At 61.0% G+C, this 24,994-nt stretch overlaps 2 protein-coding genes and 1 non-coding gene across 4 annotated transcripts in view; 1 reads left to right on the top strand and 2 right to left on the bottom strand.

The window, feature by feature from the left end:
- Window positions 1–24,994, top strand: part of LOC121163398 (coiled-coil domain-containing protein 130-like) — a 469,842-nt gene that overhangs the window by 162,255 nt on the left and 282,593 nt on the right. The gene's annotated exons all lie outside the window — the stretch shown is intronic.
- Window positions 1–24,994, bottom strand: part of MYO9B (myosin IXB) — a 61,461-nt gene that overhangs the window by 28,273 nt on the left and 8,194 nt on the right. For both annotated transcript variants that reach the window (XM_040990670.1, XM_040990671.1), the window contains exons 2-4: window positions 18,392–19,287; window positions 3,088–3,182; window positions 161–223 (exon numbers count right to left, since the gene is read on the bottom strand). In XM_040990670.1, the coding sequence (XP_040846604.1) occupies window positions 161–223; window positions 3,088–3,182; window positions 18,392–19,231 (998 nt within the window). In that variant the 5' untranslated portion in view covers window positions 19,232–19,287. The remainder of the gene's footprint in view (window positions 1–160; window positions 224–3,087; window positions 3,183–18,391; window positions 19,288–24,994) is intronic.
- On the bottom strand, window positions 5,815–5,951 carry LOC121163443. The gene has a single exon (XR_005884886.1). It is a non-coding gene; the product is annotated as a small nucleolar RNA SNORA11 (small nucleolar RNA).

Genomic DNA, 24,994 nt, shown 5'->3' with positions numbered 1-24,994 from the left:
CCCCTGACATGGACACAGAGCTCCCATGCCTGTTCCAGCTGGGGGAGGGCGGACATGGACACAGTGCCCCCATGCCCGTCCCAGCTGCGGGAGGCGTTAACATGGACATGGAGCCCCCTGCCCTGTGCCCCCCCCCATCCCTCCGGAAGTTGGTCCTCACCGCTCATCTTTCTCCTGAGAGACCAGACGCGATTTTTCCAGCAGGTACTTCTCGACCACAGCCCTGCCATGGGAGAGAGGTGCGGCCGTGGGTCACAGTTCAATACGGATTGTCGGAACGGCTATGGTTCCACACACTGCTAGTTACACAGGGTGCCCCTCAGTGCCAGACTGGCTGCCTGGGGCAGGAGGCGCACACACACACGCGGGCACATGTCACAAACGCAGTCACACCTGTGAATGCCACCTTGTCCCATCCATGGTTGGGGGAGCAGATGCACTGGCTCAACTGCCTAATCCTTCCCTTGCAGGCGCTGGCAATGCAATGGGAATATGGGTGCCAGTTCGTATCCCGGCTGCTCCACTTCCCACCCAGCTCCCTGCCTGTGGCCTGGGAAAGCAGTGGAGGACGGCCCAAAGCCTTGGGACCCTGCACGCGTGTGGAAACCCGGAAGAATCTCCTGGCTTTGGACTGGCTCAGCTGTAGCCGTAGCAGCCGTTCGGGGAGCGAACCAGTAGATGGAAGATCTTTCTCTCCTCCTCTCTGTAAATCTGCCTTTCTAATGAAAATAGATCAGTCTTAAAAAGATCAGGGGTGCTGGCATTGTGGTAGGGTGAGAGTTAGGCTGTTGCCTACAATTCCTACATCCCGTGAGAGTGCAGGTTCCAGTCCAGCCCCTCCACTATGGCCCGGCTCCCTGCTCGTGCTCAGAGGACGCCCACGGACTTGGGCCGCTGGCCATTCCCGTGCGAGATCCGGACGCAGCTCCGGGTTCCTGGGCCCGGCCCTGGTGACGCACTCCCAGTAGGGGTGAATCAGTGGGTTGGATGATGTGCTTCTCTTTCTCTAACTCTCCCTCTTAAATTAGTAAAAAGACAACTTGAACCCCTTCGTGGCGGAGGCACTGCCCCATCTACGCACAGACCACAGCCAGCTCGGCCACGCGGCCGCCCCGCGCACGCTGGCCGTCTGTCGCTCTTCGGCTGGGACTTCTGTTCAAGTCTTGCTTCCTTTCTGGGGAGTCAGCCCCCATCACTAAGCGATAAATGTCCTGCGGGTTCTAGATGCCAGTCAGGATTCATCCTGACAGAGGGAGAGGGGGAGGAAGGGAGCAGGAAGAGAGCTTCCATCCACTGGTCACTCAGCAAATGTCTCCAATAGTCAGGACTGGGCCGGCAAAGCCAGGAGCCAGGAAACGGCCACCTCAAGAGTCCCTGGCTGATCTGTGAGGGGCAGCTGCCTTCGCCGAGTCTGGGATTTCCCTTTTCATTTTTCACTCATCCAAGACACAAGAGCCTCGTGAGGGATGAGAGAAGCTAGGGCTCTGCCAGCCGGCCCACACCTCTGATGCCTGCGACAGCTGGGGTGGAGCTGGGTCAGGGCTGGGGGCTGGAGACTCTACCCAAAGCTGGCCGTGCAGCTCCCCGAGTTACCACCTGCTGCTTCTAAGGGTGTGCCAGCTGAGAGTGGGCTCAGGAGCCAGGGCGGGGCACAGGCTAGGTACCAGCTGATCCTCCCGTTTCTGCAAGCTCCCTGTGGGGCTCCCCACTTCTGCAAACTCCCTGAGGAGCCCCCATCGCCCACCCCGCTACAGGCTGCAAACCTGCCACCCGGGACCCTGGGTACCAGGGAGGGCCATGTCCGCCCCACAGATACCTCCTATACATGGCCCAAGGTGACTCCACGTGATTAACTCCGCATGAGAACAGATTCCTTTTGTGTCTGCGCTGTGGCTGAAGGGGGCGCTGGCCTGGTGGGGCCTGCCCCCTCAGGGACATCACCTGAACTGCGCTGTCCTGCATTCTGGGTGCTGACGGCGTGACCTGTCACATAGCCAGGCTGTGGAGTTTCCCACTCATGGTACGCATAGGTACCCACAAGGTTTCAGATGCTGGAGCCTTTTGGGTTCCGGGTCTTGGGGTCAGCCTGTACTTGACTGTTACATGGCCAGGCTGTGGAGTTTCCCACTCGTGGCATCACGTGGATGCCCACAGGGTTTCAGATGCTGGAGCCTTTTGGGTTCCGGGTCTTGGGGTCAGCCTGTACTTGACTGTTACATGGCCAGGCTGTGGAGTTTCCCACTCGTGGCATCACGTGGATGCCCACAGGGTTTCAGATGCCGGAGCCTTCTGGGTTTGGGGTATTGGAGTTGGCTGCTCTGCGTGTAACAGCAAAGGGAGGATGTTTCTGGAACAACAACTGTCCCAGGGGCCTCAGGAACATTCCGGAAACCCCTGGGAACCCCTGCCTCGCTGGACTTTTCAGATCCAGGACTTCAGATGCCTGTGAGGTACGTGGAGAATTCCAGAAGCAGAGGGGTATAGAGGGGTTAGGCAGGGGGCAGCTGTGAGGGTGCCCCGGCCCACCTGCTAGTCACGTGAGAGCCCACTGCTCCCAGTCGGCTTGGTCAGCCTGCTACCAGAGAACTGGGGTGCGAACTGTTTACTTCACAAAGGCCCCAAAGTGCAACAGCAATGGTGACGGCCACTGGACTTGCTCAATGGTCCTTGCCAGCCCCCTCCCCATCCCCCTTCGACAGGAGGCTACTGACTGACCCCTCAGCTACTATCCCAGTCACCCACAAAACCACACATTTGTTCATCCAGCTACCAGTCCACCCACCCATCACCCACCTGCATGGGCACCCGTCCACACGTCACCCATCACCCACGTGCACCCATCCACACGTCACCCATCACCCACCTGCACGGGCACCCGTCCACATGTCCACCCATGCATTCATCTGCCCCTCGCCCTAAGCTGGACAACTGGCTCTCACTGCTGGCCAGCATCCCGCCTCCCTGCACTCCTGCCGCCACATGGCATCAGAGTATGCCAGTTCCAGCTGTGGCAGGGTCCCCTCCCCACCCACCCGTCTGGCCCCAGGCACGCCCCGAGCCCCAATCCGGCCCTGGGCTGCCCCTCACCCTCGCACGATGCCACTCTCCAGGTAGTTGACTTGGATAAACTTCCCAAAGCGGCTGGAGTTGTTGTTGTGCGCAGTCTTGGCATTCCCGAAAGCCTGCGGGGGTGGGGGGACACAAGGGCCGAGTTCTCAGAAGGGGGCGATCGACTCCCTGGGGGCTTCCCCTGCAGCCCAGCTGCTGCCCCCGGCTGGACATGCTGGGGTGGAGGGGTGAAAGGGCTGCTGGAGAGAGTGCAGCCGGGGTGAGGCAGGCCACGATGTCTCTCGGACTTGAGTGTATGCGATGGTCCAGCTTCGTTAAAGACTTGTCTACTCAGAAGGCAGAGGGACACACACACACACTCGCAGTCTTCGTCCACCACCTCACTCCACAAACAGCAACAACGGGGAAAGCCAGGAGCCTCTTCCGGGTCTCCCATGTGGGTGCAGGGTCCCAAGGCTTTGGGCCATCCTCCACTGCTTTCCCAGGCCACAGGCAGGGAGCTGGATGGGAAGTGGAGCTGTCGGGACTCAACCTGGTGGCCATATGAGATCCTGGTACCACAGGCAGAGGAGCAGCCCGCTATGCCAAGGCTCTGTACCCTCCTCGCCCCCAACCTGACAGCCCAGCTGGGGTAGGGGGGCATCCAGAGACAGCTTGGCGGCGGCACTGCACACCCACGAGTGCACTTCCTCCCGTCTGTGCAGGCCGGGAACAGCACTACAGGTTCCGCTCATTTGGGGCCCACGCACTTGGAATCCCAGACATGGGTTGCCTTTTTTTAAATGATGTACGTTTCCTGTGAACTTCTGCACGACCCCCGCACAGGCCTGGATCTCACGGTGTGTGCGCCTGAACCGACCAAACCTCTCACCCTGCTGTGCCGACGCTCAGCCTTGGGAGCGCCCGACACGTCTGGAAACAGCACATGGCTGCCTGTGAATGAACAAAGCTGCATCCAAGGAGCCGCCCCTCCCCAGCCCGCGCGGGGTCTCCGGGGCTCCGTCACGGCTCCGTCACCACCCCATCCGCCACGCCAAGGCTGCAGGCCTCCGGAGGGGCGGGGGCGGGGGCCATGACCTCACCCGTCTGCTATGCGCTCCCGGCACACTGAGACTTTTCAGACTTTGGCTAAAAATATCCTGCTGCTGCTATGATACATCCAGGGAGGAAATGCCGGCGCAGTGGCCAGGGCGCTCCTCTGGCTGGGAGGCTGAGGGCAGGACACATGGTCCTGAGTGCTCAGGGGCGGCGGGCTTGCCGGTGGGACCGCCTGGACCAGGGAGACAGGACCTGCTGACCTGCCTGGGACCCCAGGCAAGGGGCGGCGACGTGCGGGCCCAGAAAGCCTCTACCGCATGGAAACCTACTCTCCCCCGCCCCCGTTCTAAAAAGACATGTTTCCAATACAAGCTGCACGCTTTGGGCGCACACATACTCTCTCTCTGTATCCAGCCGTCTGTCCCCCAACTGGGGAGCATCCAGAGGAAATGAGCTCACCCTTTGGGCAGGTCCCGGTGGGGGAGCAGGGAGAAGGGGCTGGGGGCCTGGGCCCAGGAACGCCCCCAGCCAAGGAGAAGGCGCGTCACAGAATAGAGTACGTGTCACTTGGGGCAGAGGTGGTCTTCCTGCCAAGCATGCTTCTGCTGTGACTGGCTGAAGCCTGGGGTGCGATGGAAGGATGTGGAGGCCTGCCCCGTGCACATGGCGGGGAGTGCAAGGCAAGGATTTACACTGGGCCTTCAGGTTGGGCCCCCAGATCAATACATCTCAAAACATCTTCTAAGGGCCCAGCATAATGGCTTGGTCAGCTAACCCTCCTCCAAGTACCAGGAGCCCATGTGCGTACCGGTTTGTGTCCCAACTGCTCCACTTCCCACCCAGCTCCCTGTCTGTGGCCTGGGAAAGCAGTGGAGGACGGCCCACAGCCTTGGGACCCTGCGCCTGCGTGGGAGACCCGGAAGAGGCTCCTGGCTCCTGGTGTTGGACCAGCTCAGCTCTGGCCATTGTGGCCACTTGGGGAGTGAGCTAGTGGATGGCAGATCTTTCTCTGTAGCTCTGCCTTTCAAATAAAAATAATAAAGTTCAGCAACACCACCAGATACCATAGTGTGATGACATCATAATTGCACACGTCCCCCTGGGGATGGTTTAGGCACAGCCAGCGGAGCTGTGGCCTGGCCTCCTCGTCCTCCTGCAGGGGCCACTGTGCCCACCAGCCCTGACTGCCCAGGGCCAGGGTGCCGTGGCTGCCTCCTCACTGTCCCTTAAGCCTTTACAAAATAATACGTATTGCTGAACATGTACTGTTTTACTTTAAAGGTAGAATTACAGAGCGAGCGAGCGAGCGAGCCAGGGTGGGGGGGGCGTGACTTCTGTGTCCACTGGTCACAGCAGCAAGGATGAGGCCACAGAGCCACGAGCCTGGGACTCTGCCAGGTCCCCTCCTGGGGGCAGGGCCCACGTCCCTTGGGCAGCAGCTGGCGTCCTCCCAGGTGCCAAGAGCAGGCAGCTGCATTTGTAAGCGGAGCAAGCAGGACTTGACACCCTGCACCCGGACATGCAGGTGGGCGGCTTGGCCACCTACCCAGGCTTCCCCATAACCTGCGTTTCTGAGACCACCCAGGGCCCACGCGTGCTGCGTGTCTTGGCCACCACAGCCAGGACCCACGCATGCAAGTGTGGGCTGCACAGGTATTCCAGGATCGCCTGAGCCTGCCTGGAAGCCTCACAGAGGTAGAAGGGGACACGTGTGGGGCCTGTGTGTGTGCAGATGGGTACAGCTGCTGTGTGCCCCCCCGGCCCATCACACTGGCCCTGATTCCTGTGGGGTGCGGTGTAAACAGAGAGGCCATTTCTTGGGCCCCCCGCTCTGAGCGCACCCACTGCTTCTTCCTTGTCATTTCAACAGGTTTCAGCTGAAGCACTGTTCGGGGGGAGGGGGCGGTGGTGCTGTGGGACAGTGGGGCAAAGTGACCGGGTGCCGTGCCAGCACTGGGTTCCGTTTCAAGTCCCGGCTGTTCCACCTCTGTTGCAGCTCCCTGCTAATGTGGCTGGGAGAACAGAAGACGGTCCAAGTGCTCCGGCCCCTGCCTCCATGTGGGAGACAAAGGAGCTCCTGGCCCCAGCCCGGCTTGGGAATGGCCTAACCACAGCACTTTGGGGAATGAGCCGGCACACAGTCTGACTGAGCAGCCCTGACCGAATATCACAGGACAAGCCTAATGAAACATGGTGTGGGGCCTGATTCAATAGCCTAGTGGCTAAAGTCCTCACCTTGCATGCACCCATGTGGGCGCTGGTTCGTCTCCCAGCTGCCCCACATCCCATCCAGCTCCCTGCCTGTGGCCTGGGAAAGCAGTGGAGGACGGCCTAAAGCCTTGGGACCCTGCACCCGCGTGGGAGAGCCAGAAGAGGCTCCTAATCAGCTCAGCTCCAGCAGTGGCAGCCACGTGGGGAGTGAACCAGCAGACAAAAGATCTTTCTGTCTCTCCTCTATAAATCTGACTTTCCAATCAAAATGAATAAATCTGCAAAAAAAAAAAAAAATTGTATCTATTGGGAGGCAGAGAGAGAGAGAGATGGAGACCTCGGCTGGTCCACTCCCCAGCCATTACGCCCACCAGGAGGGTCGGTAGTGCCTAGGTACCTGAGCTGCCACCTGCCGCCTCCCGGGGTGTGTGTCAGCAGGAAGGCTGGAGCGGAGGCACAGCGGGGCTGCAGCGGGGCTGGAGCGGAGGCCCCTGGTAGGGGATGCAGGGCTCCCAAGCAGCGAGCCACTGCACCAACGCCTGCCTTCACACACGCACTTGGCTTTCAGATTTAAAAACCTGGGAAGCCCCAGGGAAGGGGCTCCTCCGTCCCCCTTGCCCCCTAAGGGGGGTTCTCCCCGAGCAGGAATCCCCGCCTCACCACCTGCACAGTGATCAACTGGCCAGGCTGAGGGGATTCCACTGAGGTGGCTCTGTCACAACACACGGTCCTCAGAGTTCTAGAAAATTCTAGTGACATTGTTTAGGCTCTCCTTTAGGCTGATTGCCTTGTGGGGTGGAGGCCAAGGCTGGGCATAGGAGTGACCAGCATCTCAAGGAGAGGCCTTGCTGTGATTTAAAAATGTATCTGAAAGGCAGAAAGATATAGAGTGCTTCCATCCATCCTCTGGGTCACTCCCTGAAGAAGACAGTGGCTTGAGTTCAGAACTCCATCCGGGCCTCCCAGGGGCACTACGGGGCCCAGGGCCTTGAGCCTCCCCTGCTACCCTCCAGCGTGGGAGTGCAGCCTGGCCTCCCAGCCGGGCACTGGCTGTGAGAGGGGGTGGTTCCACCTGCTACCCCCCGCGTGGGAGTGCAGCCTGGATGCCAAGCTAGGCACTAGGCTATGGGGTGGGGACGGCTCCTCTTGCCCACACCCCCGCGTGGGAGTGCAGCCTGGCCGCCGAGCCGGACACTGGCCGTGGGATGTGGGAGTCCCTCCTGCTGCCCCCGCACCGTCCGTGTTTCCCAGGGAGGGTGAGAAAGGCCACTGGGTGCAGATCTTTGCTTTTTTCTGACCCAACGCAACCTTAGCCATGACCTGCCTGGGAACTGCGTGCTGACCTACCATCCTGGGCACTCAGTGGGACCCTGTTTCTGTCATGCTGGGCAGGCACCGCAGGGACGAGCAGGAGGCAACCCAGGAAGCACTGGACAGGGTCCCCGCCTGGGGTGCAGGGGTCAGAGAGACCAGGATGCTCCTTCCCTGAGGCTGGGAGTAGTGTGTGTGTGTGTGTGTGTGTGTGTGTGTGTGTGTGTGTGTGATGGTGTGGGGGGGAGTGAGGAAGTGAGAGGCCCAGCTGAGGCCCTTGCAACAGCGCTGCCATGTGGGGCGGGGCGTGGGGACCCTGAGGTGGGGAGGAGGTCACGGGTGGGAAGTTACCAGGCCAGGCGATTAGAGGTGAGGCAGCAGCAGTTACTGGGGGTCGGCTGTGCGTGTGTGCTGGCAGGCCTCCTCGTGTGTGTGTGTGTGTGTATGTGTGTGTGTGTGTGTGTGCTGGCAGGCCCCCTGCACTCCCTGGCACGGCTGAGGGGCCTGCGGATGTGGGGATAGGAAGCGGAGCAGTCACCCCCACCTCAGGGCTCCCTGACTCGGGGAGGCGGAAGTAGAGGCTCCCCAGGGCCCGCCTCGTGTGGCTGTCTTCACTTCCTGTTGCCCATGGGGTTTGGGGCGCCAGACAGCAAGACTGTGTGCAGGGACCGTCATGTGTCGTCCATTGGATTTGGTTGGAAACAAGGGTGATATGCCAGCACTCCTGGGTCAGGGACACCACACTCCTGGGTCAGGGACACCCTGGAAGGGGGCACACTCCTGGGTCAGAGACACCCTGGAAGGGGGCACACTCCTGGGTCAGGGACACCCTAGAAGGGGGCACACTCCTGGGTCAGGGACACCCTGGAAGGGGGCACACTCCTGGGTCAGGGACACCCTAGAAGGGGGCACACTCCTGGGTCAGAGACACCCTGGAAGGGGGCACACTCCTGGGTCAGGGACACCCTGGAAGGGGGCACTCTCCTGGGTCAGGGACACCCTGGAAGGGGGCACACTCCTGGGTCAGGGACACCCTGGAAGGTGGCACACTCCTGGGTCAGGGACACCCTGGAAGGGGGCACACTCCTGGGTCAGGGACACCCTGGAAGGGGGCACACTCCTGGGTCAGGGACACCCTGGAAGGGGGCACACTCCTGGGTCAGGGACACCCTGGAAGGGGGCACACTCCTGGGTCAGGAACACCCTGGAAGGGGGCACTCTCGTACCAGGACCCAGTATCTCCCAGCAAACCTGCACAGTGGATGGGGTGGGAAATCTTCACACCAAGCCCAACCCTGAGGTGGGAGACAGACCCCCCCACTGTGAAGGATGTCCTTGGGGCTCCTGCAATGGCCTAACTGGCTAACCTTCCACCTGCAGTGTCACAATCCATGTGGGCACCAGTTCATGTCCTGACTGCTCCACTTCCCACCCAGCTCCCTGCTTGTGGCCTGGGAAAGCAGTGGAGGACGGCTCACAGCCTTGGGACCCTGCACCCGCGTGGGAGACCAGCAAGAGCTCCTGGCTCCTGGCTTCAGCCTGGCCTAGCCCTGAACGTGAGGCATTATCTGAGCGAGTGAACCAGTGGACGGAATATCTCTGCCTTGCTGCCTTTCAAATAAAGACATTTTAAAAATTAAAAATTTTAAAAAATTAAGGGGAAACCTCCCACCCCCCAAGTATGACCCTCAACATCAGGTCTCCTGGCCAAGGGTGATGCGGCCACATGCCAGTGGGCACGGCCTGCCCGGTGCCGGCATGTGGGGCCTGACAGGGAACGGCCTGCGTGGTCGAGGGCCACGCAAAGAGCGGAGGAATTCACCCAAGTTCCCCTGGGGACACCCAGGTCTCAGTCCCTCTCACTGGGGTATTTTTCGTTTTAACTTTTAGAGTCAAGACATCGATTTATTCACTTTCATACTCATGAAGTAATTCTTTTAATTTTTTTTTTATCTATGCTAAAGGCAAAGTAACCCCCACACACACACAATGAAACCTCCCATCTCGCAAATGTCCGAAATAGCCAGGGCCGGGCCAGGCTGATGCGAGGGGCTGGCAGCCCGACGCAGGTGCAGGGGGACGGGGCTTAAACGGGGGCTGCCCTCCCGCTTGGGCTGCAGCGGCCCGAGCCAGCGAGCCGCAGCCAGCACCTGCCCCTCCTTCCAGAACTCGGCCGCTCGCGCTGGGAGCTGCTGCGGCTTAGCTTAAAGAACATCTCGAGGAAGCCTGCTGCGCCCACGGGAGCGAGCCACCTCACGTAAGGCCACAGGTCGGCCTGGGGTCAGTTCAGAACTTTGTACACATTTTTTGCTTGCTTGCTTGGAGATAAGAGTTACTTATTTTCAAAGGCGGTTACAGAAAGAGAACTCGCCAATGGGTACGTGAGGACTCACTCTGTCTGCCCCCTCTTTGCCAGGCACGTCAGCAGGGAGCGTGACCAGAGCAGCAGGGACTCCAGCTGGGGTCTGCACGGGAGGCGGCTTGACCTGCCGTGCCACAGTGCTGGGCCTGGCCTTGCATTCCAGCCATGTGACTGCATTTGCGCTGTGTACAAGCACACTTGAAAAACACACAAAACTACATCAAAAATCATTTTGGCACTGGAAGTTTGGCAATGAATGACCCAAGGAATCTTCAATTTAACCAAGCACTAGTGTCACACAGGATCCAGAGGGCTGAGAGACAGCTCCGTGAGGACCACCGCCCTGTGAGGACCACCGCCCCGTGAGGACCACCGCCCCGCTGCTTTCCACCCAAGGACCTATAGGCCTGACCCTTTCACTTTATTATTCATATTTTTTAAAAATTTAAATTATGAGAGAAAGAGCCCAACACAATGGCCTGATTCACTAATCCTCACCTTGCAAACACCAGGATCCCATAGGGGCGCCAGTTCGTGTCCCAGCTGCCCCACTTCCCACCCAGCTCCCTGCCTGTGGCCTGGGAAAGCAGTGGAGGACGGCCCAGAGCCTGGGGACCCTGCACCCGCGTGGGAGACCTGGAAGAAGCTCCTGGCTCCTGGCTTCAAGTCAGTTCCTGGCTTCAGGTCGGCTCAGCTCCGGCTACTGTGGCCACTTGGGGATTCAATCAGCGGACGGAAGATATTCCTCTCTGTCTCTTCTCCTTATAAATCTACCTTTCCATTAAACGTAAATATTTTTTAAAACTACAAAGACAGTGAGAGAGACGGGGTGAGCACCCAAGTGCAGTCCCTTCCTTTATTTCTCTCCGGACGCCGGCATGGGGTCCAGGCTGGGAGCCCCACGAGGACCACCTGCCGCCTGCCAGGATCGGCGTGAGCCGGGAGCTGGGGTGGGCTGCAGAGGCCAGGCTGCCTGCTGGGCTCAGGGAGTGCGCAGTGGGACACGACACAAACAGCTCCCCTCCTCCCGTCGGCAACGCAATCCCACCCTGAGATCCCGTACGGCCTGCGCGTCTCCCTTTGCCTGCATGGGCCGAGGACTGTGCACCCTCTGGGAAACTGGGTGAGGGACCAGCCAGGTGCAGGCTGCGGGTGCCTGGGGAGGACACGGTCCTGGGCCCCAGGGCAGGCTCGCCCGAGAGGCCGGGCAGTCTAACTTTTTAACCTAGAGCCTCAGGGAGGGCCCTGAGTGCTCGAAAAGAGCGAGACGCTGCCAGGACGACACAGCTCTGGGAGAAATGAGGCAGCGCAAGACCTCTGCTGACCCCTTCCCTCCGCTTCCCGGCTCCACACGGGAGGCAGACAGGTAGAGCATGCCCCAGTGCCCTCCCCCAGGCCCCAGCCAGCGGGCAGGACTTCTATAACCTACCACGGCTGCCCCAGTGCCCTCCCAGGCAGCGGGCAGAGACTCCAGCACCCACCACGGCTGCCCCAGTGCCCTCCCCCAGGCAGCGGGCAGAGACTCCAGCACCCGCCACCAATGCCTACTGCGGTGTGTGTCCGAGTGCAGCTGGCATCAGGACCAGAGCTCGGTGGGGTGGCCTGCCTCGAGGTGCCATGGTGAGGCAGCCGCCTGTGATACCCGTGTCACACTTCAGAGCACAGGTGTGAGTCTCAGCCATGCTGGTTCTGAGGCGCTTTCCTGCTGACCTGCCTGGGACGGCAGAAGACGAGGACGCAAGTGCTTGGGGGTGCCCAGCACCCACCTGGGAGGCCCGGACGGGGCTCCTGGCTGTTTGTCCCAGTCCTGGCTGCTGCATCTGTCTGGAGTGAACCAAAGGATGGACGCGACACATTGATGAGCCCCCCCCACACGCGCACGCACACACACACACACACACACACACACACACACACACACACGGCAGCGCCAACGCCAGCATTCACACCCAGGCTCTCCATGCGAGCTTTGGCCACAGGCCCATTCATCCCTTCCCTCCTCTGTAGGGACCGATGGTGGTAGGAACGCAGCTCAGGGCAGGCACGGCTGGGCAATGGCACCGACATTTGCTCATCCTTGACGTGCGTGCTGGCGTCACCGGGGAGTTTCTGGTGCTGGGGTGGAGTGAGGCTGCACCCCCATGGTGACGGAGAGAAGTGAGAGCTGAGAGCCTGCCCCCACAGGCCTGCTCCACCCCACCTCACCCCAGCACCCCTCCAGGCAGGGCCTCCTGGCAGCAGCTCAGGGAGAGCAAGTCACACGCGCGGAAAACCACACTTGAAGTCCGTGTTCATGCTCTTCCTGTTGTCCCCCGCCCCAGCACCACGTGGTTGTCAGGGGCCCCACGGAGACACAAACACCTCCAGTGGCTCCTTCGCGGCCCTGGGTGCCTGTGACAAGTGAGCATCGTGCCCAGCTGAAGCCAGCAGCCGCGGGGAGACCCGGATGGGAGCCTGGGCATCGGCTCTATAAATGCGACTTCCAAATAAAACCAATCCTTGGGTTTATCTTTCTCGCTTTTCATCAGTGAAGTTTTACTGGCAAATGGGCCACACACATTCTTCCTGGTGGTCTGGGGTTCTGGGACTGCCCATGGACACTCTGAGCCATGATGCTAGGGTCCCTGCGTGGACACGGGGACCACATGGAACATGCACCTCTCACCCCACCTGTTCCGCTGACTTCAGATCGCCTCTAGGAGACTGGCAGCGCCTTACACCAGGTCGGTGCCACGTCCCGCCCCACGCCATGACCAGACTGGTACCACATCCTGCCCCCCGCCATGACCAGGCCGGTGCCATGTCCCTCCCCACGGGGTCAGGGAGGAGCAAGACAAGGATGCTAGCCACTGGCACAGTTTTGGGGAGAAGTACTTTCCACCTGCAAGCGGTGGGTTCGGAATGCACACCAAGCCTGCAGCTGGATCTGATGGGGAGAAGGGGTGCCTGCCCACTAGAGGGCACCCATGCCATCCTCAGCCCCCCACCCGGGGGTGAGTCTGTGCTGATCGGTCATGGAGCAGCGTCCCCGGGGACAGTTGGGGCTGCCGAGGGGCCCTGGTGAGCAGGCACGTGCCGGGGTCACAGCTGGGCTGGTGGGCCTAGCTTCCGGGCGGCAGAGCCTCATGGGCTCTGGGGTCAGGTCTGGCTGAGTCACACACGAGGCGTGGGGGCTGGGCTGCCAGCTGCCCCGCCCTGCACAATCTCTAGGAAATGAATCAGCTGGCAGGACTGATGCTGGCAGGGGCTCCAGGCCCAGGCAGCAGGGCAGGTGGCCCAGCAAAACGGACAGTGTGGTGTTCAAACCCAGCCCACACGGCCCATCCTCCTGTACCTCTTACCATCTCCTTCCCCAACTCCAAAGCAGACCTCTCGCGGTGCCGAAAATACACCTCATAATTTCAACTTTTGCTCCTGAAATGTCACTTCCTTCCTGGCCTGAAATAGCCACAGATCCGGAGCTCTGGGGCTGTCGTGGGTAGCAGATGGGGAAGCCCTGGCAGAGCCTTCTGGAACGTTCTGTGCTCCATGTCTGCTGGGGGGACTGGTCCTAGGACTGCAAACTGCACACATGCCACGGGGCGGTGTGTGTGGGCAGACATGCAGTCACAGGACACCTGAAGTGAAGGCTGCTTAGAGAGGCCACGGCCCGGCCACGACCCTGGGCACCCGGGGCGGCAGCCCTCCATCCCCACCCACACTGAATTCACAGATGTAGCATCCCTTTGTTTGCGGCAGGGTAACAAGTAGATATAACTAAACTGCATTTTTGTACAGGAAGGAGAGAGAGCCACAGACAGGTGCACAGCTAGTGCTCCGTCTTCTGGGTATTAGTTCACGCCACACGTCAGTAATACCAGGAGGGGGTCAGGAGCTCCAGCCTCCCACGTCGGGGGCCGCCCCTGGGGCTTCCCTGCGTGCACACGTGCAGGGAGCTGGCATCAGGAATGGAGGGAGGATTCAGAGCTGGTGCCCGAGAGAGGACGCTTTACCCCATCCCCGACCCTCCACAGCATCTTCACTGCTGGGCCCCTAGAACATTCTAAGAAACCCAGACTGGGGCCCAGCACGGTGGCCTAGTGGCCAAAGTCCTCGCCTTGAACATGCCAGGAACCCATATGGGCACTTCTGCTTCCCATCCAGCTCCCTGCCTGTGTCCTGGGAAAGCAGTGGAGGACGGCCCACAGCCTTGGGACCCTGTACCCGCGTGGGAGACCTGGAGGAAGCTCCTGGCTCCTGGCTTCAGGTTGGTGCAGCACTGGCTGTTGCGGTCACCTGGGGAGTGAATCATCGGATGGAAGATATTCCTCTCTGTCTCTCCTTTTCTCTGTATACCTGACTTTGCAATAAAAATAAATCTTTAAAAAAAAAAGAAAAAGAAACGCAGACTAAGTTCCCAGGGACCCAGCCCAGCCGGTGGGAGAGCTCTACCGCCCTGCCCCTCTCCTTTCGCTTTCAAATAAACATTTAAAAATACATCAAAAGGAGTGAGTTTCTCAAGTAAAAGTTGCACATCGGTGCCCCACGGCAGGCACTGCCCCAGCCTGGATCTGCAGCTCTGAGCGGCCGCTGTGTCCTGTGATGGGCCAGCCAGCAACCTGTCCATGGGCTCCCCCTGCCCCCACTATTCCTGGTTTTGGTTTCTGTGGTCTCAGTTACCTGTGGTTAGCCACAGGTTGAAAACATTAAATGGAAAATTCCAGAAATAAACAAGCCATGAGTTTTAGAGCACAGGCATGCAGGATGCCCGGGGTGGCATGCCACAAGCGCCGAACAAGGGCAGCGCTGCTGCAGCGTGCAAATTCTCGAGTGAGGGGTGTCCCAAGATGGGCGCTGCCCTGGGGGCCAGCAGCCCTGCATGGACGCGGGGTTCTGGTGTCGGGGGACGGGGAGGCGTGTGTATGTCTGAAGCAGCGAGCGGGCAGGGCCTGCCACCCCCTGCTGCCCGGCCTGGTGACGGCAGCACAGCTGTGACAGCGGGCGGGCGCATCAGCTGACGGGTCTGCTCTGCCCCTCGCTGCCTTCCTGTTTTCTGCTCAGAACTGCACAGTGAGGCTGCAACCCAGGCCCGGGGTGGGGGATGGGGTGCCGACGACACCCAAACCTCAAAACAACTGGACTTCTTCTTTCGGGGAGCTGAGAAAAAGTCCCAAACGCCCCCGGGCTGCGCCAGCCATGGGACTTCCGGGGCTGTGGGCTGGGTGAAAGGGGGAGAGGTGAGGCGGCTGGGGGCGGGGTGGACTCAGACCCTGGTCTGCCCACAGAAGGCACCTGTGACCCCTGAATGTCAGTCCTAACCCCTGGCACCTCTGGCCTCCTCAGGAGCCACAGCCCCTGCAGGTGTGACACTAAGGTGAGTGGGCCTGGCAGTGCCTGACACCGCATCCCATACACAGGCTGGTTTGAGTCCTACCTCTTGCACTTCCAATGTGGCTCCCCCACCATCCTCCGAAAAAAGCAGCAGAAATCGGCCCGAGGGCTTGGCTCCCGCTCTCCACACGGGAGACCCGGAGGGAGCTCCTGGCTCCTGGCTTTGGCCTGGCTGTTGCGGCCACTTGGGGAATGAATCAGCGGATGGAAGATCTCTGTCTCCCTTCCTCTTCGCAACTGCCTTCCAAAGAAAGAACTCAGTCTTCGGAAGGACGAGACAAGGCAGCGGGGGCACTCACAGATGCCAGGGGGTTCAGAGACACCGAGGGAGAGGAGGCCACAGCAGCGAGCCGGCCACCAGCCGAGCGCAGCCCAGGACAGCAGAGCCTGAGCGAAGGAGTGGGGGCAGGAGACGCTCTCCTACGGCGGGAAGTATGTTTGCAACCACGGCCACGACACACCTCCATCTAGCTGGCTGGAGCTAGCTTTGGAAATAGTGTGGGTCCTGCCGGACAGGCAGTCTGGAAGAACTAAGGGGTGTGGCTTGTGACAGTCCCGGGGTCCACCGCTGCAGAGGGGCCTGGCAGAGGGGCCTGGCAGAGGCACTGCAGGCACTGGGAGCACCCCACACCCTGGCGTGTGTGGGGGGAGGCAGCCCACCGGTGTGACCCGCCCCCTGCTATGGGGTGTGTGTCTGGGCTGACTCCTCCCTGCCCCAGCAATCACACCCCCGGCCTGGCCTTCTGACCCTGGGGGCTGTGACCTCATCCTGGAGGGGGTGTCTCTGCAGGCAAGGGGAGAGTGGTGCCAGTGGCCTGTGCCCCACCAAGGAGGACCCGTGGCGACAATGCAGTCATAGGTGGGGGCCACGCAGCCAGCAGCCCAGGACCTGGACCCCCGCGAGCTGGGAGGCCAGCAAGTCCAGCACAATCTGCCTGTCGCCTGCCTGTCCCCTCCGCCCTGCAGTGCCATCCAGGGCCTCAGTGCCAGTGCACAATGATACCAGCTCCTCGCTCTCCCTTCACTCACAGGGGGCTTGGTGCCAGTGCTGCCCCCACGCCACGCCATGCGTGGCCACCAGGAAGCACATGGCAGGCGTGTCCACAGTGGGCTGGTCCTCCCCACTCTGCCACCCCACTGGCAGCTGCTTCAAGACCCCCAGCAAGGGCCCGGCACCCTGGGGAGAACCAGAGCCCCGGGTTGCGTGTATCCTTGGGCATCCATACCCAGGCCTCAAGCTTGAGTGCTGGGCACAGGAAGAGAGTAGCAAGAATGAAACAGGACGAACGAAGCAGAGCACGCTGGAACACGAGTTAGACGAGCCTGCTCGCGCTCTGCCCACGAGAAACACGCCTTCAGGTCACAAAGACACGCGGAGCTTTAAGGAGGCCTGTGTGACGAGGCTACGCCCGGCGTGACGCAGCTCTCTGACCTTCCACAAGACGGACCTAGTGTCACAGTGAACGGATCGGCGCTTGCCAGGGGCTGGGGCGGGGAGGCCAAGACGGGCGGCGGAGGACGGGGGCGTCCAGGACACCGACAGCCCTCCGTGTGCCTCTGTAACCGGCACTCCGGGGCCTTCCACGTTTGCCCAAACCCACAGGACGCACGAGGCAAGAATGAACAGCCCGGAAGGTCCATGGTGGGCTCCGGTGGGTAACACTATACCATAGCAGCTGAGGCCCACAGCAGCCACGAGGTCTCCACGGGGTTCCCCTGGAGAGACACCCATTACGGGAGCGGAGGACACAAAACGGGCACAGATTTCAAATAATTTCTGACACCAAAATAAAATTCAGTTCACTTTTCCATAAACTTAATAAAAAAAAAAAAAACAAGCTTGGATGGACGGGGACAGGCACACACACGCGCACACACACACGCACACACACGCGCACACACACACGCACGCGCACACACACGGCTCTTCCATTGGCCAGCCAAACCTGCAGATGGCCTGGTCAGCCCAGGGCTGGGCTGAGCTGCAGTGGAAGCCCTCTGCAGGTCCTAACGGGGGTGGAGGGTGCTGAGCCAAGGCAGCTGCCTGGCTCCCAGAGCCTGCACCGGGAGGAAGCCCAAGTAGAGAGCCACAGAGCTGGGAAACGCAACCCAATGTGGGCGTCTTCAGCATTCAGTCCAATACATGCCCTCCTGGAGCTTTGCAGAGTCCCCCGGTGTGCCCCAAGAATGCGAGCTACAGGGAGGTACTATGGGGGCTCAGCCGGGCACCTGCTAACCCTGTGCCATCTGTCCAGGCTCAGCAGACACGGGGCGTCCACAGCTGGGACACGCAAAGTGTGCGGGCCTTGCTCCCTGCCTCCACCTTTGGCAAGGCCTCCCTGGGCCCCACTCCTAGGTCTCGGAGTGCCCAGCAGGCCTTCCCCTCTGGGACCTGGAGGATGGCTGGCAGGTACTGCCAGTGGTGGTGGGTTAATCACACCATTTTATCGCCATCCCCTCCCCAATCCTATGCCCTGACACTCACGGGCTCTGCCCAGGGCCAGCCAATTCCTAGGAACAGCAGCCTAGAGCTTGCCTGGGCAAACCAGCCAGTGCCAGGCCCACTCACCTGCAAGCTGCCTGCTCTATGAGGGGCTGAGCCCCCGCTGTGCTCCAAGGCCGTCCTGTCCCAGCCAGCACTTTCTCTACGAGGGGCCAGGCCCTTCTGTGCTGCCCAGGCCCCAGCTGACACCTGCTCCATGAGGGGCCAGGCCCTTGCTGTGGTCCCCCAGGCGCCGAGCCCCGTCTGTGCTCCCCAAGCCCCAGCCGGCCGCGCCTGCCTGCTCCAGTGAGTCACAATAGCGCATCCCACGGCCACCTGGCGCTTCTTTCCTGGGAAAAGCCACAATAAAGCCTCCCGCCCCACGGCCCTTCTGTCCTCTTCCCAGCCGTGTGGGCAGTTCTTTCCAGGGAACTGTGACTGACACACTCTCACTCCTGGGGATGCACTCTGGCCCTGCCCCCAGGAGCGTGCACTCCGCCCCAGTCCCGCCCGCAGCACCGCCCGGCTCTTCCTCCCCTCCTGCTCACCTCCAGCACCGGCCCGGCTCCCAGGATCGTGCGCTCCACCCCGCTGGCGTGGCCCTTCTGGCTGAGCGCCGTGAGGCAGTGGATCAGGAAGTTGGTGCTCTGCGTCTTGCCGGAGCCGCTCTCGCCCGAGATGACGATGCACTGGTTGACGCGCTTGCGCAGCATGGCGTAGTAGGCCACGTCGGCCAGCGCGAACACGTGCGGCTCGAGCTTGCCCAGCTGCTGGTTCTCGTACATCTTGACGTACTTGGGGTTGTAGATGGGCAGGAACTTGAAGGGGTTGATGGCCACCAGGATGCTGCCGGCGTACGTGTAGATCTTCTGCTGCAGGAAGCGCCGCTTGAGGCTCTGCAGCAGGTGCGCCTCGGTGAGCTCGGGCAGGTTGCACAGGTCGTCCACGTCGGCCTCGGGCCGCGGCAGCAGGCCCCGCTCCACCAGGCGCCGCGCGGCCGCCGCCTGCGCCGCCAGCTGCCCGTGCACGTCCTTGAGGCTGCCGTCGGCGTCGCGCTCCTGCAGCAGGAAGTAGTAGCCGGCCGCCGGCGGGTGCTCATCCCGCGCCCGGCGCGGCCACAGCAGCACGCGGTGCACGGGCGAGTCGCTGGCGTCCAGCGCCCACTCCTCGCCGCCCGACTCCTTCACCTCCACCAGCGCGTAGCGCTTGCTGGCGTCCAGGCGCAGGCTGGCCACGGCCTCGCGGATCACGTCGGCCGCCGTGCTGTCCTTGGAGGCCGTCACGCGGCACGAGGCCTGGCTCCCGGCGGCGGACAGGCGAGGGAAGATGTGCAGCTGGTAGGCCGCCTGCTGCCCGCGGCCCGCGCTGCCCGCCTCGCGCACACTCATCCTGCCGGCCGCCCGGCCTCAGCATGCCTGCCCAGCTGGGCGCGTACCTCCTGCAGCTGCAAGGGAAGGCAGAGTCAGACACGGGGAGCAGAGGGCGCCCTCCAAGCCCTGAAGACCCCGGCCACCTCCTGAGTTGGTTCCACAAAGGTCACAGCATCTCTCGCCCAGCTCTGCCCACCGCGGCCAGGCAAGCCTTATGTCACCAGCCGGTGGGCATTTGGGGTGCCTCGGTTTGACCACGTGCCTAGATGCAGACCCCCCCCCGGGGGGCTGACGAACGAGCCAGCACGGGGGAGCCCTTCAAGACCACCGGGACCTCGGCCCAGCAGCTTCCTAAAGCAGGAGGGCCCCCGCGCCAGGCCTTGTCGATGCCGCCCTGCCACTCCAACAGAACCCAAACCAGACTGAACCAGCCCCAAACGGTCCTGGGAACTCAGAGCTGAAACTCGGGGTCCCAGGCACCCAGTCCCATAGGAGGACTGAGGTTGGGGAAGGCCCCTACTGGGGGGGTCCTCCAGAGGTGGGGATGTCATCGCACTGATCCTGGGTAGGCCCCACCCCTGATGCTCTGACCAGGAGGCCCTGGATGGCGGAGGACGGCCTTGAACTGCCAGCCCCCCAGAGCTGTTCTCTGGATGAAATGCACGGCGCCTGCCATGCCCTTGTTACAACCACAGGAAGGAGCAGCACTCAGAACTCCCAACACCGGGGGAGAGCGAGAGACCCCCAAGCAGGGACTCATCTGACCGGACAACCCCATGGTCCTCCCCTCCCAGGCCCGCTGAGGGAGCCCAGAGCGGCCCAGGTCGTGGAGGACACTAATGCCGCAGGTGCCTGGGAAGCTATGCCACCCAGAGGGGCTGGCAGGTGCCACTGGGGGACCATCGGGAAGCTGGCAGGATGAAGCATGAGTGGGAGAGAGGCTGCCAGTTCGCACCACAAGGCCTGTGAGGGCTGCAGGCGGCACAGGTGAACGCCAGGAGCAAAGAACTCCAGAACCAAGTCGCCCACACGTGGGCAGGGGCCCACGCACTCGGGCCACCCTCCCCCTCGGCTGCCTTGGCAGGTGCAACAGCAGGGAGCTGGACGGGAAGCAGGCCCTCCTGTTACAACAGGCCTGTGACACAGGTGAGCATTTAATCCACAGTCACCGGGCCGGCTCTCAGTGCAGCTCCTGTCCAGCCGGGCCCCCCACGCCTCACCCCACACCTCGGGTGCTGCGGGTTCAGTCCTGGTGTGGAACTGGGCTGTCCAGTGGCTGGGGGCGGGGCACCTGTCTCACCCACAGTGCAGCCCCCCACCACACCAATGCTGCAAGACCCTGGCCGGAAGCCGGCTCCTGGGCCCTCTTCTCTTCTGCCATAGTAAGTGGCAACCCCAAACGGCCTAAGACACGGATCCACTATGCCAGACCCAAGACATTTCTAGAAATCAAGTATGTTTTCTTAAACACAAAACAAACTAACAAAAACTAAAGGCTTGCTCTAGGGGCTTTCCAGCCTGAGGGCAGTTCATATCCTGATTGCTCCACTTCCCATCCAGCTCCCTGCCTGTGGCCTGGGAAAGCAGCAGAGGACGGCCCACAGCCTTGGGACCCCATGCAACCACGTGGGAGACCCAGAAGAGGCTCCTGGCTCCCGGCTTCAGATCGGCTCAGCTCCAGCTGTTGGAAGATCTTTCTCTTTCTCCTCTTTGTAAATTTGCCTTTTCAATTAAATAAATAAATAAATTTTTAAAAACCACCTGATCCAACACTGCGTGTGTGCTGAGCGCATGCTTGGGGCTGCAGGACTCCAGAGGGACCCGGGCCAGACATGGCCACTGTCCATCAATGGGGGACCACAATGGTCCGCATGGCTCAGCAGAGAGAGAGATGCCAGCACCCCTGACCCATGCCAGGAGCCCGTGTCCTCCAGAGACAGCGCACGGACTGCGGAGGACAAACAGGGGCCCAAACGTGTGCGCAGCCGCGATAGCCTCTGCCTTTGCCTGCGTGGGATCTGCAGGCGCAGGGATCTGGGGGTACCCCCGCTCCAGGCTGAGTCATGCGGCCATAGCACTTCCGCTACCTCTGGGCACTTTCGTTCTCCCATCCTTCGTTCCTCGTTCCTGTTCCTGCCCCCGCTGCCCCGGCACACATGGGAGTGTTTCTTCCTGCCCCAGTTATGTGGGAGAAATCAAGAAGCTGGGGGTGTGACGGGCTGGCTGCCCTGTGCGAACCAGCACAACAATGGGGCCTCCAGTATCCATCCTGCCCACCCACCAGTCCCCAGGATCACACGCGGGATCAAGCCAGCGGCATCTGCCCACGAGGACATCATTGCTCGGGGCTGAGGGACTCCAGAGGGACCCGGGCCAGACACGGCCACTGTCCATCAATGGGGGACGGCCACTGTCCATCAATGGCCTGCATGGCTCAGCAGCGGGAGAGGAGCCAGCACCCCTGACCTTTGCCAACACCCGGAAGGGACACAGATTCACTATGCTGAGTCACCACAGGACCACAGGGCGCCCTGCAGGAACAGTCAGCTGTGTCCTCCTGGCCTGGCCAGTGAGCACCTGCCCACGGATGGCTGCATGGCCGGGCGGGGACCCAGGAGCCAGGTCCTGGGCACACCCACCACCACACAGATGGGTGGAGAGCACGTGGAATGGAGCCTCTGCCCACAAGGCTGCATCCCACAGGGTGCCTGTTCGAGTCCTGGCTGCTCCACTTCCTATCCAGCTCCCTGTTACACCACCCAGGAGAAGCAGCGGAAGACGGCCCGAGGGCTCAGGTCCTTGTGACCACAGGGGAGACCTGCAAGAAGCTCCTGTGTTCTCCCTGGCCCAGCCCAGGCTGCTGTGGTCATCCTGGGAGTGACCCACTGGATGGCAGATTCTGTGTGTCCCCGCCTCTCTCTGCAACTCTGCCTTCTCAGATAAGGAAAGCCACAGCTGTGTGACTGTGGACAGGAAATGTCCAGAACAGGCAAGTCCAGAGGCAGGAAGCAGACGAATGGCCCTCAGGGGGCGGGGGATGGAATGTTCTGGAATCAGAACTGGTGGCTACATCACTGGGAAGGTATTGCCACTGAAACATAGCGTTGTGCACTGGGTGGGTTTGATCACCACAAGCCTGAGCCCAAGCTGCGTGGTTCTGTAAGAAGGGTCTTCACACAGCTTCTAAACAATGTCTATTGCTGAAGAAAGGAAAAACACAACATTTTGAAATTCCTTTGCACCAAAGCAAGAAGCAAGTTTAACTGCTTAATTCCATTTTTCCATGGATCTCTCACCATCCCCTTGCATATGTAAAATTCTAGAATACGACAACCAACTGCTGGGGATGGAATGCTGAGTGGTGCGACAGCTGCTTCCAGATGGGGAACCCAGCAAAACGAGTTTCTGTGGGTGACAGCTGTGTTCACCACCTTGGTCATGAGGGTGGGCTCATGGCTGCTGGCACGTGGCCTGGCACCAGCAAACCACAAGCTGCTTCAAGCAAGTATCTATCCACCCACCCACCCATCCATCCATCCATCCATCCACCCATCCATCCATCCATCCATCCACCCACCCACCCATCAATCCACCCAAATGTCATATTTACAGAGAAAAGGAGACACGAAGATCTTCTGTCTGCTGGTTCACTCCCCAGAGCTCAGCCGATCTGAAGCCAGAAGCCAGGAGCTGCACCCCAGGCCTCCCGTGTGGCTGCCAGGGACCTGAGCAGTGCATGTGGCAGGGGGTGTACAAGCGGCAGAGCCCACTCCCCCAACCCTGAGCCCAGGCACCCAGTCACGGCGAGGGACTGTGTGAACCCCCACACCGAGCGTCCTGCCCATAGCATCCCTGTTCCACACACTCCCCCCTCGCATCCGGGCTTAGAGCTACGCACACATCATGGAAGTAAGGGGTCTGGAGACTACTGGCCTGTCAGGGACCTGCAAGTATCATGTGGAGCTGGCTGTCTGCACAGCAGCCCAGGGCATGCTAAGTGTCTGTCACAGAATAGTCCAGGATGGGGCCAGTGCGGTGACTCAAGGGATTAATCCTCTACCTGCAGCGCTGGCATCCTATGGGGCGCCAGTTCTAGCCTCGGCTGCTCCAGTTCCAAGCCAGCTTCCTGTGCATGTGCCTGACAAAGCAGTGGCAAAAGGCCCAAATGGAGGGCAGCCCAAACAACAAACATACCCGATACCCAACTACAAGGCAGCGTGAGACGCAGGCACTACGACAGGGCAATGGAGACGTCCCCAGTGTCGGCCTGCTGTGCCGAGCCGCTGCGCCACTCCTGCTGGAGGCTTATGCAGCCATGACAACTGCTACCACGGGCTGAGCCTCAAGGCCGGGCGCTGCATGAGGGACACCAGGCACGACAGGCCACGTGGGCAGGACATGTCCAGAGACGGGGAGCAGCTGGCAGCTGCCAGGGGCTGGGACGTGACGGCTGGAAGGGTCCCTCCCGAGGGGACGGATGTGTTGTACAAACACAGGAGACGGTTGCACAACATGGACAGTGCGCCGAGCGTTACCAATGGTGAATTTTACTTCCTGCGCGCCTCACCACAATATAAACGGACACTCCTTCAACATACACACACCTCAACCATCACAAACAGGAAAGCTTTCCCCAAGTAACACTGGGACAGTCCCTGCATTCTGAGAAGATGGGGTACCCCAATCTCCTGCTCTTCCAGAAAAGCGGGCAGGGCAAGGAAAAATGGAGGCGATGGGGGATGGCGTAAGCGCACAGAAGGTTAAGACTGCAGTCCATATCGGGGTGCTGGTTTGTGTCCCGGCTGCTCCACTTCCCATCCAGCTCCCTGCCTGTGGCCTGGGAAAGCAGTGGAGGACGGCCCGAAGCCTTGGGACCCTGCACCCGCGTGGGAGACCCGGGAGAGGCTCCTGGCTTTAACCTGACTGCAAGCATTTAGGAGCATTAGCATTTGGACTTGCCTGTTCTGGACGTTTCCTGTCCACAGGATGGGAGATTTCCCTCAAATCCTGTCTGCTACACAGACACACATACACACACACTCTCTCCCTCTCTTCCAGCAAAGAGGAGATGGCCAGGCTGGAGGCGCAGCGTGGGAGAGGCGTGGCCGCACACCCCTGGGTCGCGTGCTGGGCAGGGAGGCAGAAGGGGCCTCCGGCGGCTGCTTGGTTTATATCAGGCCATAATTGTGGAAGGCGCATGTTTATCGGATGAAATCATTCTGCAGCTCCGAGCAGAGGCCACAGCCATGGCAGAGCCAGGGCGTTTCCCTGGACTCGGCGTAAGGGCAGCGATCCCAGGGAGCTACGGCAAAGACGCCGAGGCGTCCAGCAGCCCTTGCCAGCGGGCGGCCAGGGATGCGGGGACTCCTTCAAAACTCTGCGACTTGGCAGGGGCGACCGCTTGGAGTCCCCGCCACACCTCGTCGGGTGGGGAGGGTCCCCCCTGAGGTGTGCGCCCAGCCACACCCCCTGACCTGGCGGAGCAAACGCGGCCGCCGGCTGTGCTAGGATACACAGGACTGGGCGGGATCAGAATGACAGGTACAGGCTCACTGGGGGCAAGACAGCCTGGAAGAAGGGAGCCTGGGGGGGCGTGGCCCCTGCCAAGGACCTGAGATGGGGAGGTCCCTCCCTGGAGCCTGCCCACACTTTTGCCAGCCAGACACACATACAGAGAAGGAAAGAGAAATGAATGGAAAACTGACTTCCCAAATGCTCGTTCCGGTGGTGCCAGGCCAAGGCTGAAGGCGAGAACTGCAGGAACCAGCAACTTCAGCCTCG

The sequence above is a fragment of the Ochotona curzoniae genome, unplaced genomic scaffold, assembly GCF_017591425.1.
Source record: "Ochotona curzoniae isolate NIBS_2020 unplaced genomic scaffold, NIBS_Ocur_1.0 contig_605, whole genome shotgun sequence".
Lineage (NCBI taxonomy): Eukaryota > Metazoa > Chordata > Mammalia > Lagomorpha > Ochotonidae > Ochotona > Ochotona curzoniae.
This window is presented reverse-complemented; position numbering and strand designations above follow the sequence as displayed.